At 40.8% G+C, this 17,641-nt stretch overlaps 1 protein-coding gene across 1 annotated transcript in view; it reads right to left on the bottom strand.

Annotated features, from left to right (window-relative positions):
- The window catches only part of TXLNB (taxilin beta), a 44,001-nt gene that overhangs the window by 19,850 nt on the left and 6,510 nt on the right, over window positions 1-17,641 (bottom strand). Inside the window, exons 3-7 of the mRNA XM_038130801.1 lie at window positions 16,650-16,741; window positions 12,720-12,890; window positions 6,993-7,187; window positions 5,325-5,444; window positions 254-328 (exon numbers count right to left, since the gene is read on the bottom strand). Coding sequence (XP_037986729.1) covers window positions 254-328; window positions 5,325-5,444; window positions 6,993-7,187; window positions 12,720-12,890; window positions 16,650-16,741 — 653 coding nt within the window. The remainder of the gene's footprint in view (window positions 1-253; window positions 329-5,324; window positions 5,445-6,992; window positions 7,188-12,719; window positions 12,891-16,649; window positions 16,742-17,641) is intronic.

The following is a 17,641-nucleotide window of genomic DNA, read 5'->3' as shown; positions in this document are numbered from 1 at the left end:
AAAACATTTGCAAAAATGGCTTCTTCTCTTCTTTAGACAAAACAACCCGCATGCCAGAGTATGATTTGCAGTATGGGCATTACCTTACAATTGGCTTGAAAATAACCTGCTTCTTTTGCAATAGTCTATGGGATGTAAAATGAGGCTAGAAGGAATACACAGAAAGTAGTTTGGTTACTTTACCTGGGATGTGTCTCATGGGTTAAAAACTGGCAAACAAAGGCACACCATGCAATCACCTCTCCTACGTCACCTGTGCCTGTAGGACAGTCTCTTGCTCCTTTAACATTTTGGCCTGGAGCTTCCATTCTGCAGCTTGGTTCAGGAGCTGTGTTTTGGGCAACAGAGAAAAAATTGTTAGGTCCCTAGATTATCAGCTGGAAATCCTCATCCTCCAGCTACTCATGTTACTGTGATAAGGAGTGGTCTAACTTTCAGGTGAATATAGTTAGAGCAGTTAGGTAAGGCAGACTATTCAGTGTTGTCCTGAGACATGGGACGGGCTATTTTGCATTCCATAGGCATATTTGAATAGGAGTTCAAAACCTACTTGGAATTAAGTGTGCGGTACAGTGGGCTATAAAAAGTGTGGTATTTAACTACATCTTCACCAGACTTCTAGAGAATGGTTATGATACTCTCTGGCACATTCATTTCAGCACAGCTCCAGCCAAATTCCTGCTCTCCAGTGAATGGCAAACTTCCTTTCACATTAACGACCATGAGTTAGCATGTGGGGATAGTCACAGTGAGACCTGCATCAAAAAATCTGGGAGTTTTCAGAAAGCCAGTGCATAGCAAATGTCATACATTTACTGCTGTCTGTTATCTTTGGGCTCTGTTTGCACTGGCAAGTGGAGAATTCCAGCTCAGGGTGATAAATGTCTCAGGTTAAGTAGGCAGCCCAGGAGGAGCTTGACTGCAATTTCTTTCCTGGCATCTCCTGGGAAGGTGTGCTTCCCTACTCCAAGGTGGTTGGCAAAATCCCATTCTGGAGGGTGCAGATAAAACAGGTGGAGGACTGGTCAAGGCTGAACGAACTGTAGGAATGAGGTTTGCAGAGACCTTTCCTGGCTACAGTTCTGAGTTAGCACTTCCAAAGTACACAGTAATATTTTAGCAATTGGTTTAATCTAAAAGCAGGAAACATTTACCAGGGTGTTAAAGAAATGTCCCTGTCGTCTACCAAACATTTATAAAGTGTTTTATTAGTCAGGCCAAATATATTTTAGAAAAAGAATGCTAATGATAGCTTGAGAAATGAGACATAAAGAAGTTATTTTACCTCAGGATTTTGCTCTGTTGGATTAAATTGAACTTAAATTGTACTGTAAATTGTATTTAAAATAGCTGGGCTCTGAAAATATATTGATAATTAAAAGGACTGCGTATGTCAGGGGATCTTATACTGGAAGTGAAAGGCAAGTAGAAGCACATGCTGAAAATGTATTTGATCCCCAGTAAAAACTTTTATTCTGACCATTTTATTGGAAATAACACATGTAAATTATGCAAATACCACCTGGTAAAAAAGCTGAGGATGAACCCTAAAATGCTGACGGTCTCCAGCTGTTTGTGGCACAGAGACTATCTGAATTAGATTTGCTGCATATGTAAACATATGTATATTGGCTCTAGAAAAATATTTCTTCCATCTATTCGGCCCTTTCATTTGGACCCACTGAATTTTTTATCATCTAAAGTTTCCTAGACAAAAATGCTTTACAGCTCAATTATGAAGAAATTAAGTGTTGTACTTATTTTTTATCTGCCTATTAATATTTATTTTGAGAATTTAATTTGATGTTTGATTCCATGCAGATAAATCAAGTTGTTTAATTCAGGTCTTGTTGATTAAAATTTCAAATAGGATATGCCATGGCCAGTAAAAAGAGTTGGCATGGGTTAAATGAGCATCAGTTTGTGCATTTATTTTCTCAGAAGAGGGTATGCTTTTCATGTACAAAAAAAAAAAAATCCATTTTTTAAAAGTCTGGATGAAATCTGGATTTTTAAGTTTCACCTTTCTTTGATATCTACTTTTTTAGAATGTCTTTTAGAATTTATAGGGTTTGAATGATTTAATGAAATGCGCTTTGAAAGCCTTCAGAGCTACCCAGTCCCTAGGCCACTCATTACTTTTAAGGACTGGACTTTTTTCTGAATTGCTTTAATCTCAGCTAGGATCACCTCCATACCCAATGTGACTGGGATAATGAAAAAGTCCCACCTCCTGGACCATGTCTCTGGCCACAGCACAACAGATGGACAGAGAAGGCAAAGAAAAGTTGCTTCTTTTGCCTCTTAATGAAATCCCTCTTTATTATTGACCCACATAACTTCTGCAGTCAACAAAAACCCAAGAGTTAATAAACTCTTCTGTAATGGAAGCAAGCCACAGAGAGGCTTGCTCAAATTAGCACATGTTCTTATGCAGCCTGAGGTCATCTGCAAACACCAAGCTGGGAGAAAATGAATCAGAACTGATAGATTTATTAATAGACTATGAAGTGGTAACAAGGAGGCTGAAGTATTAAGAAATGAATAAATATTGCATGTGGTGTTTACAGAGCAGCACTTTAGTGAAGGGTGGTGATGCTACACTCTATTATTAGAGTTATGATAGCTGCTGGAGGCCCAGACAGTCACAGGGGCTGGCTTAGTGAAAATTAAGCTTCTCTTTTTGCTGTCAGACTCTGTAAATTCCAATTATGTAGTGCTGACCAGTTGTGGGATGGTGATAAAATTGCATCCTTAGGTCAAGCTGCCCTTTGTGGAAACCACACATTAGGAACTACAGCGGCTTCAATAGGGAATTGCATTCTTTGATGCATGTGTAGAGTGAACTGTGCAAGCAATGAGATGACCTCCTTTTGAAGTGTACACGCTCTACAAGAGGGAACACCTCTCATTCTCTGAGGTAAAGAAGTTTTGCATAGGGGTGAAGATTCTGACATGGAAGAAGTGCATGGGAAGGCACCAAAGAGTAATCAAATAGATAAAAGCATACAACAATTTTCATTTAAGAACACTTGCAAAATCCTGCAGCAAAGGTCATGCACAGGGATGAGAAAATTCTATGGACAGAAAGGTTCTGAAAGCTGTTCTAACTTTGCACATTTCTGAGCTGGAGAGAGTTACAGCTAAGTGAGAGAACTCCATCAAAAGCACCTTGATTTCATACATACATGTATATACATTACTCCCACAGACACTAGTACAATAGCTGGGTGGGTGGGACTAAGAGCACATCAATAGGATGGAGGTGGGAGCCAAGTGTAGGCCAGCTCTCTGGGTGCTGGGCTACCCGTGATGAATCGTGACATGCCTTATTATGCCTTGACTCATTGCATGGCTTTTGGCTTTAATTTCTGCAGCTAAATCTACCTTGCTTGGAGGTGATGTTAGCCCCATATCATCAGCCTACCTCAAGGACAGGATTTTTAAGCATTCATTTGGATGATGGGAAAAATATTCTTTGTACACTGTGCATACCATTATACACCCACTGTGTAAAGCTTTTGTAGCTTGTTTTCAAACCTGTTATTTCTTACACACAGCAAAGCCCAAAAGAAAATCTTCCACTCCCAATTGTAGACAGTGATGATTTTCTGTGCTTTAAAAGAAATTAAAATACCAAATATGTGCATACCAGTTCTGAATAATACGTACAAAGAAATTTTGGCTAAAACAGGGACAGTCACAGATGACAAGCAGCCCCAAAATTCATGTTCTGAGAGGTGCAGCATGAAAGGTCATTGACACAAGGCTGTATATGCCAGTTTTCCATAGAGCTGATGCCTGGTCTTTTATATCTTCTGTTCTGAGTTTTTTTTCCCCTCTCAGTATTTGAAATCTGTTACTCATTAGCAGAACTCCCAGTGACATCAGTAAAGTAAGCCCATATTTGCTTTGCCATTGTAAGTGATTTCTTGGACATCTGGAGATTTTTGGAGTTTAAATCTGCCAAGAATCAATGGTCATGAATGAAATTTTGGGGTTTGGCTTTATGTAGGTTTCAGAGTGAAGGAGAATAAGTCAGCTGGACTACAAATTGCCATGCAGTGATATGCAGGTTTGCACAGAGAAGCCCCAGCTCGTTTTCACCCTCACTCTTTAGCAGGGAGTAAAGCTGAGCAGGAGTGGGTGTTCTAGCTGCAAGAAAAGTGCAGAGAAAGAGGATAAATGTCCTTATGGGCTGTTTTTGGTAAGAGGTGTATGCTGTGTTTCCCTTGTGCTCTAACAACAAGTCTTAGAGCCCCATATTTTCATTTTGAAAAATGAAAAGCCCTATTTTGAGTATTTTAAGATACCCATTAGAGCCATGCTTGTGCTAATATATCTGTTTCCAGATATGGGGAAGGGATAAATGTCCTCTCTTTATAGAAATCTCTCATGCTGCTTCTAAGTTAGCTGGAGGACTGGTGAAAACTAAAGTTTTCTTCCAGCTGGTGAGAGCCTGTAACTCTCTCTGAGAGCTGCTGCCTCCACTGAGAAGAGGGACCACAAGCCTGCATTGAACTCTGATCCTTTGTAGATGTGAAGATTGCTGTGAAAATACCAGGCAGTCTGAGAAAATTAATTTTAGTCTGATTGAGTCACAAAATGTGTGATACTACAGATGGAGGAGTGTCCTCCTTCCATCCCAGCTGTGCCTGCAGAGGACATGCCTCCTACTTTACCCTGTCCCCCTGCTAGAGATGTCCCTGACTCCAGAAAGGGAGGAAGAGCAGACAAAGCTCCTAAATGGATCCAGACCCTGCTTGCCTGAAAGAGGCACTGGCAAACCAGTATGAGGAGGGAAATAGTGAAGGGAAGGCTTTGTAAGAGCAAGTGGCTCCTGTGGATTCCTCCATGGCAAAAGTGGATCCATAGCAGAATGCCTGGGGAGCCTGGCACCTGGGGGAATAGCAGCCTTCAGCCATTTCACTTCAATCCCACATTCTTGGTCTCCTCTCTGAGGGTTTAGATGTGTGCATTCATTGTGTAGGGAGATGGAGTATCAAGTACCAGAGACAACTGAAAACCAGTGGCATCACCTGACCCAACATCACCATGCACCAACTGCACAGTAACAGTGAGTTACCTGAAACAGTCTGGGCTCTAACCCACTGCTCTGCAGCGTGTCTCTAAAACTGTAAATGCCAATGAAAGCAGCCTTTCAGAGGCTGTTCCTTTCCACTGAGAACTGATGGTAGCTAAAAAAAACTTCTCTACTACTGTACCCCAGATTGGACCTGAATATATTAGTGAAATAGCATGCAGGGCTTGTTTTGGCCTAAAGCTAGATAAAAGACAGACAAATTAGAAGGATAGGTACATACATATTCCTTCTCTTTCTGGTGTCGCTCCTCGGCTTCCTTCATCATTTCCTGAGACTGTTCCAACTTGGCATCCACCAGTTTCTGTTGAAGTTCTCTGTGCTTAAATATTTTGTCAAGGTGCTGTAAAAAAAAAAAATCTGCTGAATGTGCAGGTTTAATTATCTATGTAGACCTTCATGCTTGTACATGTACAGCTATTTACTGGAACATTTAAAAGACAAAATCATGGCAAAACAAGAAGACACTCCTATTGCAATTACTAAAAAGTTACAGCTCTGATTAGAATAAACTGTGCCAGAATTAGCATGGCAAGGAAAACTGGTGCACATTATCAATTTTGATTCATTGGAAGAAAAAAAAAGCCTTAGCATCTTTGCCACTTCTAAGGTCTATGTATGCTGTCATCAGTACAATCTAGTATGACTGAAGATCAAATAATTGCTCATCAATAATAAATATGTTAGGAACACATTTTTTTTTAGCTGTTAAATGGCCACAGCATGGATAATGGTATAGACACATTGCACCTGCAGTACCTGGGAGCATGTGCACAGCCTGTGACATCCTCTGTGTAAATACAAGCCCAGCACATCCCCTTTGGTCTGGACACATGTGCATAATGGAAGGCCTGGGTGACAGGTCATGAGTGAGGATCTGGAGATAAGACCAAACAAAAGAGAGGTCTCCTCTAGCCTGTAAAATTCTGCCTCCATGGTGACTTTCAGGAGATAAATGTTGCTGATAGCCTTCTTCACTCTTAATTCACTTCGATAAAATTCATAGGAGCAATTATTGTGTGTGTCCCTCTGGTTTACATTTTCTTCTCATAGACACCACAAGAGAAGAGTGTGCATTTCCTTCATTCAGTATAGGAATTCATACATGATTCAACAGATTTGGAAAAGCAGGTATTGTATCAGTCACTCCAAATTGTAAAGATAGATAACTTATGTTTTATTCAGTATGATAATGTTGTCTGATTGCACAGAGGCTCACAGTAAATGTATTTAGAAACTATAAAAAGACCCATTGTGATATCTGTTGGTGTTTGTCATAAAATAAAAAAAAGTAGTTTGGGATTTTACTGGAGGATTTTTTTCTGGTGTCAAAATTAAAAAAAATAGTCTATTTAAATTCAAAGGGTCTCCTTTATCTGTCATCCTAATTTTCTGCTTTTGGGAAAGGGTCAAATAGTTTACATCAGAGTCCTTCTCAGCAACCTGCTTCTGGAGGGAACAAAACATATTTGCTGTCACCTGCAGAACAGGCCGCCTAATGGAAAGGGAGCTGGGATGTACCCAGTGGGAGCTAAGTGGGAAGGAGGAAGGGGATGCTGGGGGAGGTCCCCAGGGATCTGGGGGAGCTGTGAAGGGGTTGGGCAAGCTCAGCAGACAGCTGGCACGTCTGGCTGCTTGGGTGCCTCAATCCCTCTCCCCACAGCGGCAAGGCTGCCGTGGCTGCCCCAGGCAGGGCGCTGTCCCTCGCAGTTCCATACCGCAGAGAGCGGAGGGTTTGCTGCAGGCACGGCGCTGCTCAGAGGGCAAAGCAGGGTGGGGGCTACCCTGTGAGACAGCCGAATGCTGGCCAGGCTGCTGGCAGTGCTTCCTGCGTCCCCTGGGACAGCCGGCTGCGCTGCCCGTCCCAGCCAGCAGCCAGGGCACTGCTCACCTCTTCCCGCAGCTCGTACTGGTCAATGATGCTCTTCAGCTTCTCCGCCAGCTCCGTGTTCTCCTGGCAGAGCTTCATGTTCCTCTCACTCTGCTGCTCGATCTGAGCCTGGATTTCAGTCAGTGTGCCCTGGAAGTGATTAGTTATTTCTTTCCTCTTCTCATCTTCCTCCCGTGCCCGCTGGATTGTTTCCTCCTGTTATTAAATGGGCGAGAACACAGTAAGTGAGAGGCATAATAAGCAGTTCCAGAAAAATACTGTTTCAGAGTAGCATAAGGCTTCCCTTTGAAGGATTATACGTGTTTGCATTCCTCTTTGGAGATTTTCTTGCTTTCATCTGCTCCAGCATTAAGCATGATTCTAAATTTACAGAGCCAATTACACAGGGGCCTTGAAAAAATTAGGGAACTAAGACTTTGCATTTATAAAGATGGATGTAGAGCAGAGCTTGAGGTCAAAGCAAGCCTGAAGGAGAGGACATACATGCATGTCTTGATTAATGATACTGCATCACACCTTTTTCTTTGGAAAAAGATATTTAATGGAAACAGTCAAGAGCTCTTTTATCAAATTTCTCTTTGACTAAATTAAGAAATCACCTTTTACAATGCCTTGTTTTAACAAGGAATCTTCATATCAAATTCATAGCCTTTGGGATTTAAATTTTTAAGAGAAATCCATCACTTGCTGAAGAATCCCTTCCAATTCCTCAGTTTTCCTTCCCTAATTTTTTAATTGACATAAACATTTGCACCAATTTACTAGCTAGTGAATTCAAGGAAAGCTTTTAAGTTGTGTCCTACAGAATTAAAGCAGACATTTAGATTTAAATTTTTTTCCCTATTATTGAACTTATGTTTTAGATTTGTTTATATAAAAGAAAATGCAGAAAGAATCTGGATTAATTGCTTTGAATCCAGTAATACAGACTATTTTTATTCCTTTCTCATTTTCTTCCAGGGCAGTCTGCCCTTCTGGTAATCCTGATATAGAATTGCTAGACCAAATCTGCTGTAGTTACAAATCAGGCCAGGACCACGGTAAAAACTCACTCCACAGCATGCAAATGGCATACTCTAATAAGGTTTCAACTATCATAGTAATTTGCATAAAAATCTCTGGTAACACTGCATATGGATATTTTCTATAAATATACTTGAATAAAGCCTTAGCTGACTCTAATAAGGTATAATTTGTATCATGAATGTGGCATAGCAGGTGTTGATTTGGGCCCTGCTCATAAAGTAAGGTGAATACCAAATGACCCAATTCCTGCTTAGCATGCACAACACGAGCCTGATCTAGGACAGCTGCTGTTCAAGGTAGGGCATGTTTGTCCTTTTGCTCTCCGGGGAGCGATAGGGATGCCAACGCCTTGGATGATGGGAGGAAGGCAATGGAGTCACTTGTAATACCCTGGTGTGCAAAAATTAATAATACCCTGGTGCATGGAGCCCTGCTGTGCTCTGCAGTTCACACAAGAACCTGTGTGTGTATTCATAAAGAGTAATACAAAGTGTGAACCTAGAAGGACTCTCTCTCCTAATAGGAAGGAAAAGTTTCACATACAGAAATACAGAAAATTTGCATCAAGATGAAAGAGAAGCTCTCCAATTTTTTTTTCTTAGTTGGTGAGAATGATTTTGAAACATTTTGCTTAACCAGCAATAGAGCTGTTTGTAGGCATTTTTTGTTTAAATGCTTTTAGCAGAAGAATGACCTTCCGAAGTAGAGTTAAAAACGCTGCTCAGAAGGTGGTTTAGATCTATTGATTTAGCATTCCCAAAAGGAAACATTTAATTTTCTTTCGAAAGGGCATGTTTACAAACAATGACATTCTGTTTATTTCTATTTGAAACTTTTTCCAAATTTGACTTGAATTCTTAGGTAGTTTGGATTAAGTCAGAATTTCATTTTATGTCTAATACACTGTTTAAAAAACTCCTCATGCCTCTTAGTTCTCCATTACATAGGTGCAGCCCTGAGCAGGCAGAAGAGTGTAGGTGCTTCACTTCCAGAACTCAGAGTGAGAAATTGAACTTGCATGTCTGAAGTTGTCTTTCTGTAGCTTCTAAACATCCTTCCTCAAAATCATTTTATGGTTATAATGCTGGTAGCCTTATAACATGTCACTACTGTGATTTAAAGGTCTCCAGAGTAATAAGTCCATGTGAATATAAATCAAAAAAGGTGGATTGTGCCGATGTCACACCAAACAGTTCTGTTACAAGGTGAAACAAGACATCTTGAGACTACCATCATGCAAATGTAAAAAACCCAACCCTCTGCATAAGTGTTACTCAGAAGACCTTATTTCCTGCTCTTCTGAGGTAGAAAAATGCCACAATACAACACACAGAGACAATAAAAAGATTCATGGTAAAAGACACTGAGCCAGCAAGCATTTATTTGCAGGATGCAGGATTGCTCTGTATCTGTTCTGCTTTGGAGAAAAATATACTTGAGAAGGATATTTGCTTGGGGATGGGGGCTGGTATCTGTCCTGGGGAGCTCCTCAGAGGCCCTCATTTGTTAAATCCTTGAGATCCCAGTCACAGATTAAAGGGAACCGGCTGAGCAGAAGGACAACAGCATGGCTACAGCACTGAGCAGAGACCAGCCTTAAACTCTTGTTCTCTTTTCTCTGCCCTTTCTGAACCTTTGCACTCCCCGTTTACCCTTTCAAACATATGTTCTTGTCCTAGTGCAATACTGCTTTTGCTCTCATGTTTTGCTGCCAAGAATGTAAGAATGCATTGAATAAAACCTTGTTAAAATTAAGACAGGATATTTTGCAGTTTGGGATTTAGCACAGGAATGTGAGATCATTTGTGAACAGAAGAGTGGGATTGATGCTGGAGTTGTTCTCGTGCCTCTCTGGGGCAGTTCCAGAAGACTATTGGTCTGCTGAAGTCATATCAGCCAAGATGATAGGAGTGAGGAATCCTTTTTTCAATGAACTGTGCTCTTCATTCCCAGGCACCCTGGTCTGAGCCAGTTTGGAGCTGAGCCCATAATGAAAGCTGTTGGCTTTTGTGACATTTGTATGAAAGTCATTGCTTAATGCCTGGTGGCAGGGAGGACGAGGGACCTGAGATGTTCATGTCACTACAAGATGCTAAGTAGCTACCAAACTGTCAGATAATTGGCAGAACATGAACTCCATGCAGAGAAATGAGTTGCTGTTGCTCTTAGCAGAGCTGCTCTTTATTGCAGTGGGAACACATTCCGCTATTTCACAAACCTTTATCCTGCTTTTCTTGGAGGGAGAATTAAACATCTGTGTAACTGCAAGGAAATAATCAGAGTAGCTGGACTGTATGTAAGTGAGAACTTGAGGCTGGTATCCAATACTAACCAGAAATTTTTCTTCTCTGATCTGCCCTGTGGATTTTCAATGCAGCTCTGCATTGCATATTCATCACCACTTGGCTGCACGGGTGTGCAGTTAATGGGAATTCCACACACCAGATGAGTGAAGATGACATTTATATGACATGATGTGCATATAATGTACCACATGGTAAGTCAGAGGGGGTTTCTGATCTGGGCAGGCCAGCTTTCTCCTTTGCTATTGAAATGACACAATCTCCTAGCTTCTATTTTCCACGTTTTGAAACAATCAAACTGCTAATCCCAAGCACTAAAACATTATGAATCTCTGTCCACCCAAAACAAAAAAAAAAATTTACGCATAAGATTTTAAAAATACCATCTGATGGATTTTCTGGTTTTGGGCCCTCTCAGTACAGTCATAAGTGAAAGAAAATTGCACTCATTTAAATAAATAGAACATGAGTTTCTGGATATTCACAGATTTCCAGGAGCTAAAGCATAAAAACTAATATTCCAAGAACTATGGTAAAATTCTTAGAGAGACAAAACTGGATAAAGATAATGAATGCCTTTGTTTATTACTTTATTTCTCATGCATTCTGCAAGTGTATTTTGTCTTACTGTCTTATTTAATTTTGGTTTTTTTCTACACTGATAGCATGGGAACCAGAGGAAAGATAGTATTCTGGGTTTCTTAAAAGGTCCCAAAATTCTTAGAAAGACGTGGTGAAAATTTGAACACTTCTTCCTAACACCAGACCACCTCAGGCATATTCCCTGGCTCACCTGGCAAAGATACACTTTAAAAATAAGAACTGAGCCTGAAATTTGTAGGTTATTTAGAGAACCTAATCACAAAGTAAAGCGGTCCAACAGGTAAAAATATGTTGAAAACAGACTTTCCTAATTGTAAAGATGAAATGTGTAAGGAAATATTTATATACAAAGAGAATGGAAAAATCATGCTCTCTAGTAGGAAGATTAATAAGCATAAAGTAGCTGGGAAACTGTATGAGGAATTAAACAAAATTTGTTCCAAATATGTTTTCCAAATAGAATTAGTTTTTCTAAATGCCCCAGTCTTCACTGATTTGTTCCACTGATAAGATTTGCTTAGAAATATCAGTTAAGGCTATGCAAAGCACTGTACACTGTATCCTTAATTCACTTCAAAACTGGCTTGTATTTCTTTTGAAAGATTTTACCACAGGTGGCCTGGCAAATCACTGTGGATCAATATTGAGGAATAGCTGAGGTCTAATACAAATGACAGGCACAAATTTAATTTTCACTAGCAGTTCTGTGCGACTATACCTGAGCACAGAGAGATTTGCTTCTACTTCCCTATGTGTTAACTGCTTTTATCCTTCTACCAGGGCATACAGTAGTTTGAGTGTATGTGTGACTATTCCCTCTCCCAGCTGTATTCTTACCAGCACACAATGAAAGTCAGAGCAAGACCCTGAAGGCCCACTCCTGAGCCTGTGGAAATGAACGAAAATGCATTACCTGTAATAGAGGTTATATCAGGTGGAATTCTTGCTGCTGACAATTCCTATGGGTAATTCTATACATAACTATATCCTCATAAAGAAAGGGCTTGAATAGATCAAAGCAGAGGCCTTTTGTATACTAATACCAACACTATCACTAACATGCACTCAGAAAAAAAAGGATGATCACAACAGAAATATTCTTCTTGAACATACATTTTTTTTCACAGAGCATAATCATATTATAAATTTCACATTTAAATGGAGTGATGCACCAACCAATTGGCAGACATGGTGTATGGATCCCAGCATTTTGACACTCCTGAAAATCTTTTCTTTTAACTGATTCTCATAATCCAAACAACTTCCACAAATAATGCTGGCATTCTTCCTGTCTTGATGTTTTGAGTCTTTAGACAAATGTCCTGATTGACTGATCCTCACAAACCACTTGAAAAAGTCCAAGTGCTTGAATTACATGAAAACACCCATCACCCATCAGTCCACAAAGCTGGTGTTCCTGTGGCTCTGTCCATGCATGTGCATTTGCATCTGCACTCTGAGGGACATGGTCTGTTAGCCCCACTGCTCTGCTCTGCACCGAGCTCCCTAATAATGCAAGGAGGGCTTAGAGCTAGTGTGGGCAAACCCAGTGTCCAAAAGGGTTGGGATATTTCCAAGTGTGGGCAAACCCAGTGTCCAAAAGTGCTGGGATATTTCCAAATGAGAAACAAAGGGGTCTTGCTGTAAACGGACCTCAAGATCAGAGCATATATATAATTATTATATATTGTATGTGCAGATGCAAAAGTCCCTTTGATTTGGTACTAGAGGGAGATGGCAAGGTGTCATCATCTTTCCCCTCACTGCTGGGTACTGTGATAAGGCTCCCACTCACCTTGAGGTTCTTGTTGTGCCTCTGGAGCTCCCGGCACAGGCTCTCGAGCTTGCTGCGGGCGAGGATGGCTCGGCTGTGCTCACTCTGCAGCTGGTCCTTCTCCTTGGTGATCTGGGCCTGTCTCTTCTGTAGATACTTCAGCTTTTTCTGCTCAGCACGATGTTCTTCAAGCTGGGCAAAACAGGGATTAAAACAGGGAAACATTGATTAAAATGAAACAAAGAGGGATAGAAAAGAAAAGAAAATGAGCTCTTTTGGTTTGGGGAAGTCTTCACACTTTCTTAACCTCTTAGGAAATCTCTTGTATTTACCAGCACTAATGTGATAGGAGGGAAGAACATGGAGATTCCCAAGCCTGCTTGCTGCAACAGTCCCATGTGTGCTGCACTGTGGGTGGGTGAACTTAATTTTTAACATTCTTGTCACACCATTTTGGCTCTTCCTTCTTTGGTTTGAATTTCTTTGAAGGACATCTGTGAGGTTTTTATTTTTGTTTCAACATTTGGAACTAGAGCAGTCAGTAGTGCTTTATGTCGTGAGATTTCTCCTGATCATGAGGTGATACAGTAGTTGCTAATTCTATTTTATTTTTCAGTTTCCTGAAAAAGAAGCAATTTCCTAAATATCCAGAAACCTGCTGGACAAAACAACAGAAGAGGAACTGGAGACCAGGAATGCTGTTCATGTGGGGGCTGTGCTGCTGATGGAGGAGAATTCTCTTCAGAGAAGAGTTTCCCATAATGCCATGTGGCACTCCTCTTGCCAGGCTCTTCTGGCTCACAGGACCATATAAGAGTGTCTGTCAGTTGTGCTTCTTAAGGTCCTGTCATCAGTGGGGGTGGGTCATGGTGCATCAAACCTCTTTTGGGCTCTTTGTCTCCATATAATTCCTGGAGGAAACACAGACAGTCCCTGATGTTCCCTTGGGAGCCTGCTGTTCTGTGGGTGCATGACTCCTGCCTTCCCTAGAAGGCTGGTAGGGAGCAGGGTGTATTTGGAGGGGGCAAGTAGGATCAGCAACATAATTGCAAATAGTAACACCTGCACAGTATGGTTATTTCTTTTGATGCATGTCCATCATTGGATGTTTGGAAAAAAATTCCTGTACTGTAAATTAACATCCTAACAGTGAGGTCAAAGAAGTCTTTCACCTCTGAAGCTTTTAATGATTTCATCTCCTGTTCCAACACACAATAACCCTCCTCACTGTATCACAGATGTGCATACATTGCAAGGTATTTCTGAAATCCAGGTGTTTTCTGATTGAAAAACAGTAGCACATGAGCTTAAACCTGTGAACCTTAATAATAACAGTTGCTGTTAGGACTACATTATCTAATAACATGCTACCACTTGTACTAATTAACCCCAGTATGACTGGGAAAGCCTGTGAGCACTAGGGAACAATGTGCAGCTCAAACAAGACAGTCAACAGCATCATATTTTACACTTTCATCTGTTTTCTGCAGATGTTCAGTAACTTATGCTTACAGTTGAGAGCTCTATGTATTATTAATGAAATCACAGCTAAGTATACCACAAAACAATGCTCTCACCAGCTTGGAGTATATTTACAGTTTATGTACAACTTTTAACACGTGTAATATCTATTTTTCCTCCTGTAGATCACAATATGGGTTTTTGCATCTAATCAAGCTGCACTAGCTGAAATAATTTTTCTAGTATTGTAGGAAAAGAAATTTCTTTTCTGTAATTAAGGGCGAGATCTTTTTCCTTCATAAGTTTGTTTTGTTCCCTTCCTCTTTTGGCTGAAAAGCATAAAAAGTGTTCTTTTTGCTTCACATTTTGCATGCACAGCCTGTGCTCAGTGGATAACAATTTATCCAAATTTCACAATTCACTCAAACTGTGATAGATAGGGGGGGTCAGAATAAAGTTGGTCTTAATCATGATATGAGAAGTCTTCCATGCATTTTTTTGCTTTTTTCACCCTACATTAATATTACTTGCACTAGAAACTTATATCTCAAAGTTCTCAGGAATATCCAAGACATGGTATTCCTTTTGCAATGAAAAAGGCAATTCACTGGTAAACAGGAATGATAAAATGGTCCCCAATGATAAATTTTTACAAATAATTAATGAAATAGAAGTTAAATTAACTGCAAATAGAAGCAATTTTGACTTTTGAAAGCTGTCGCAGAGAAACAGTCAATTTAGGAAGGAAAAGTTTTATCTTGATCCCACTGCAGACAATGTCAGAGCTTGTATTTATTTTGTAGCATATTGTTCTTGCACCCAGCACTTGTGAGACTTTCAGGACCTCTGAAAATAATCCAGTTATAAACAATTCTGTGACAGCTGTATGTAAGCAAAAGCTGTTGTAAACCACAGTCTGCTTTGCTAACCCAACACACCGGATTTAGTGAATGAGATGTCCTCTGTTGGTGCGTAGCGTGGCAGAGCTTGTGCCCTAATGCCTGTCCCACTTACCCATCCCCCCTGGTGAGGCTTCTACCCTCACCAGCCCATGCTCCAGCCTGCTGTGTACCCACAGTCGTACAGACTGTGCCAGGGCATGGGCTGGCAGGGACATAACATTGCTGGGAGGCCTCTTCAGCTACAGCCAGCCCCAGCACTACTTAAAGCAGGGGAAGCACTGCCAAGCACCTAGCTCCATCATATGGCTACACCTTCCCTGAGCTGTGCTGCAACAAGTGTTTGTGTCACCACACGGCTCACCAGACCAGGGAGCTGATCTGGCTGGAAAACAATTCAGCAAAAGCAAGACGTGATCCGAAGTGTGTGATGGGGATGGACAAGAGGGAGCAGGGAGAGCGGTCACAGCTACAGCCAACTGCTGACAAGCCATTAATCACCATCCGCCCCTCAGCCACTTCAAGTGAGCAGGGTAAGGCTGTCGCCAACAAGGTTTTTGTTGTATTTAAGGAATGATTTATTTCAGTGACATTGCACAGTATGTCAGAAACAAGTGTTCAGTACTTTTGTTTTAGCACCTTTCCCTTTCTCCTGCATGGGCTACTGGCAACACAGCCCCTGTTTTATACAGTGCTGCAATGCCATTTGAATGCAGTGGAGAGTACTTTGTAGAGGAAGAAGACCTATTTCAGTTAATCCGTGAGCATGAAGTCCCTTTAAGCATGAGATAAACTATGAACAGCCTGAACCCAATTTATGAAATCAGAGGATTTTACATGAAAAATGTGAATCTAAATTTCACTTCACATTACGATGAGACATGGACACCTGTGCATAAAACCAATTAAAAAGGCAATGTTCTGCTTCACACATTTTTCAGCACTCCACAAAGCGTAAAATGCTGCAGCCTTGTCATTTGTAAGATTTCCACAGCTTATGGTCATACAGTCCTTTGACTACAAAGGAAAATATCTCTTCATCTGAAAATAACCCATCTTAAGTGTGGAAAGAACAGTCAGGCAGGTGGCATTGTTACAGGAGTAACATTATGGTGGCAGGGGCTTTGACTCTTCATTTTATTGTGCTGTGGCTTCTCTTACAATTAGTCTCAGTTGTCTATTATCTGCTTCCTAACACAGGAAGTTTTATACTAAATCCTGTATTATTTTCATTGTGATGAAATTACCTATGCATAATTTAAAACAATACCTGCAACAGAAACATGCAAAACTCCTTGCAGGATGTGAAGACAGGAGCCTAGACACCAGTCTCCAGTGTGGGTCAGTTTGGTAGATTTGCCTTTAAGTACAAATATTCTGCCTCATCAACTTTCTGGCCCAAATCTTGTTTTCCTAATTTTTTTCTTTTTTCTCTTTTTTACCCATAATTATCTGACCATGCCAACTGTATTGGGATTCACTTATCAGGACAGACATTACTATATGAGGCTTGACCATGCTGCATGTCATGTATTTTTTATACCTTCTTGTGTAGGCAGTTTGTACAGAAAAGAGCCAACATTCTACTCACCAGCTCAGCATACTTCTTAAACAACAGGTCCAGCTTCTCTTCTGGAGTATTCAGCTTATTCAAACTTTGCATCAGTAGGGTGGCTTCTTTTCCTTAGAAAAATAGGAAGCAGAGATTGGATGCTAGAGGTAGTTTGTAGTTGATGTACTGTTATGAAATTAGTTGTTTGATGCATGGGTCTGTAAAAATGCAGGATGAAATGAGGCATTTTGGAAGGAAAGGAATAATTTTTGCTGTAAATTTCTGAGTTTTTCTTTACCCCATAAGAACAAACATGCTAGGACTTTCCTCCATTTCAGACCTCATTAATGCACTTTTTTCTAACAAAAGCATTGTCTGTGAAACGTGTTTGTCCCGTGTAGTCTGATTTTCATTCAATGTCTTTGCAACATGATTAGGTCAGACACAGGGCACATTTGACTGAAATAGGACAGAAAGGGCCTGGACCCCAAAGGCTCAGGAACAGCTCTTTTTGCAAGTGAAAGTGGATCAAGTCTGGTGTATTCAGCTCCTTTGCTGATCAACCCACACAAGACATCAAGAATATTAATTCAGATATAGAGACTATGGTGTGGAAGTAAACAATTAAACAATCAGAGAGTGGTAGGTGCTGCAAGCCAGGTCTGGGCTACGTGATACTCGTGTAAATCAGTTCCCTGACTTGATGGAGAAACTTGTATTCCAGAGAGAGTCCAATAACTCCCTGGGCATGCAAAGCTAAATCACTGCACAGCCATTTAGGTATTGCTTCTCTTCTGATACCTCTTGGTTTTCATCTCAGCCCCAGGTATGAGCTGGAGCTTGAACACGGCTTGTTCATCAAACACAAAGTGTCCCTGACAACCCTGGAGATAAGGTTGCCTGTGGTCCCAGGGGCTTGGACATGCTTTTCTAAATGCTCCTCCTTCCTGGGACTGTTAGACAAAATCTGCTTTCTGCTTTGGGCTGGACATTTTTTACTTTTTCAGTTCTAGTGCAGACCAGGAGTACTG

This window comes from Motacilla alba, chromosome 3, assembly GCF_015832195.1.
Source record: "Motacilla alba alba isolate MOTALB_02 chromosome 3, Motacilla_alba_V1.0_pri, whole genome shotgun sequence".
Lineage (NCBI taxonomy): Eukaryota > Metazoa > Chordata > Aves > Passeriformes > Motacillidae > Motacilla > Motacilla alba.
This window is presented reverse-complemented; position numbering and strand designations above follow the sequence as displayed.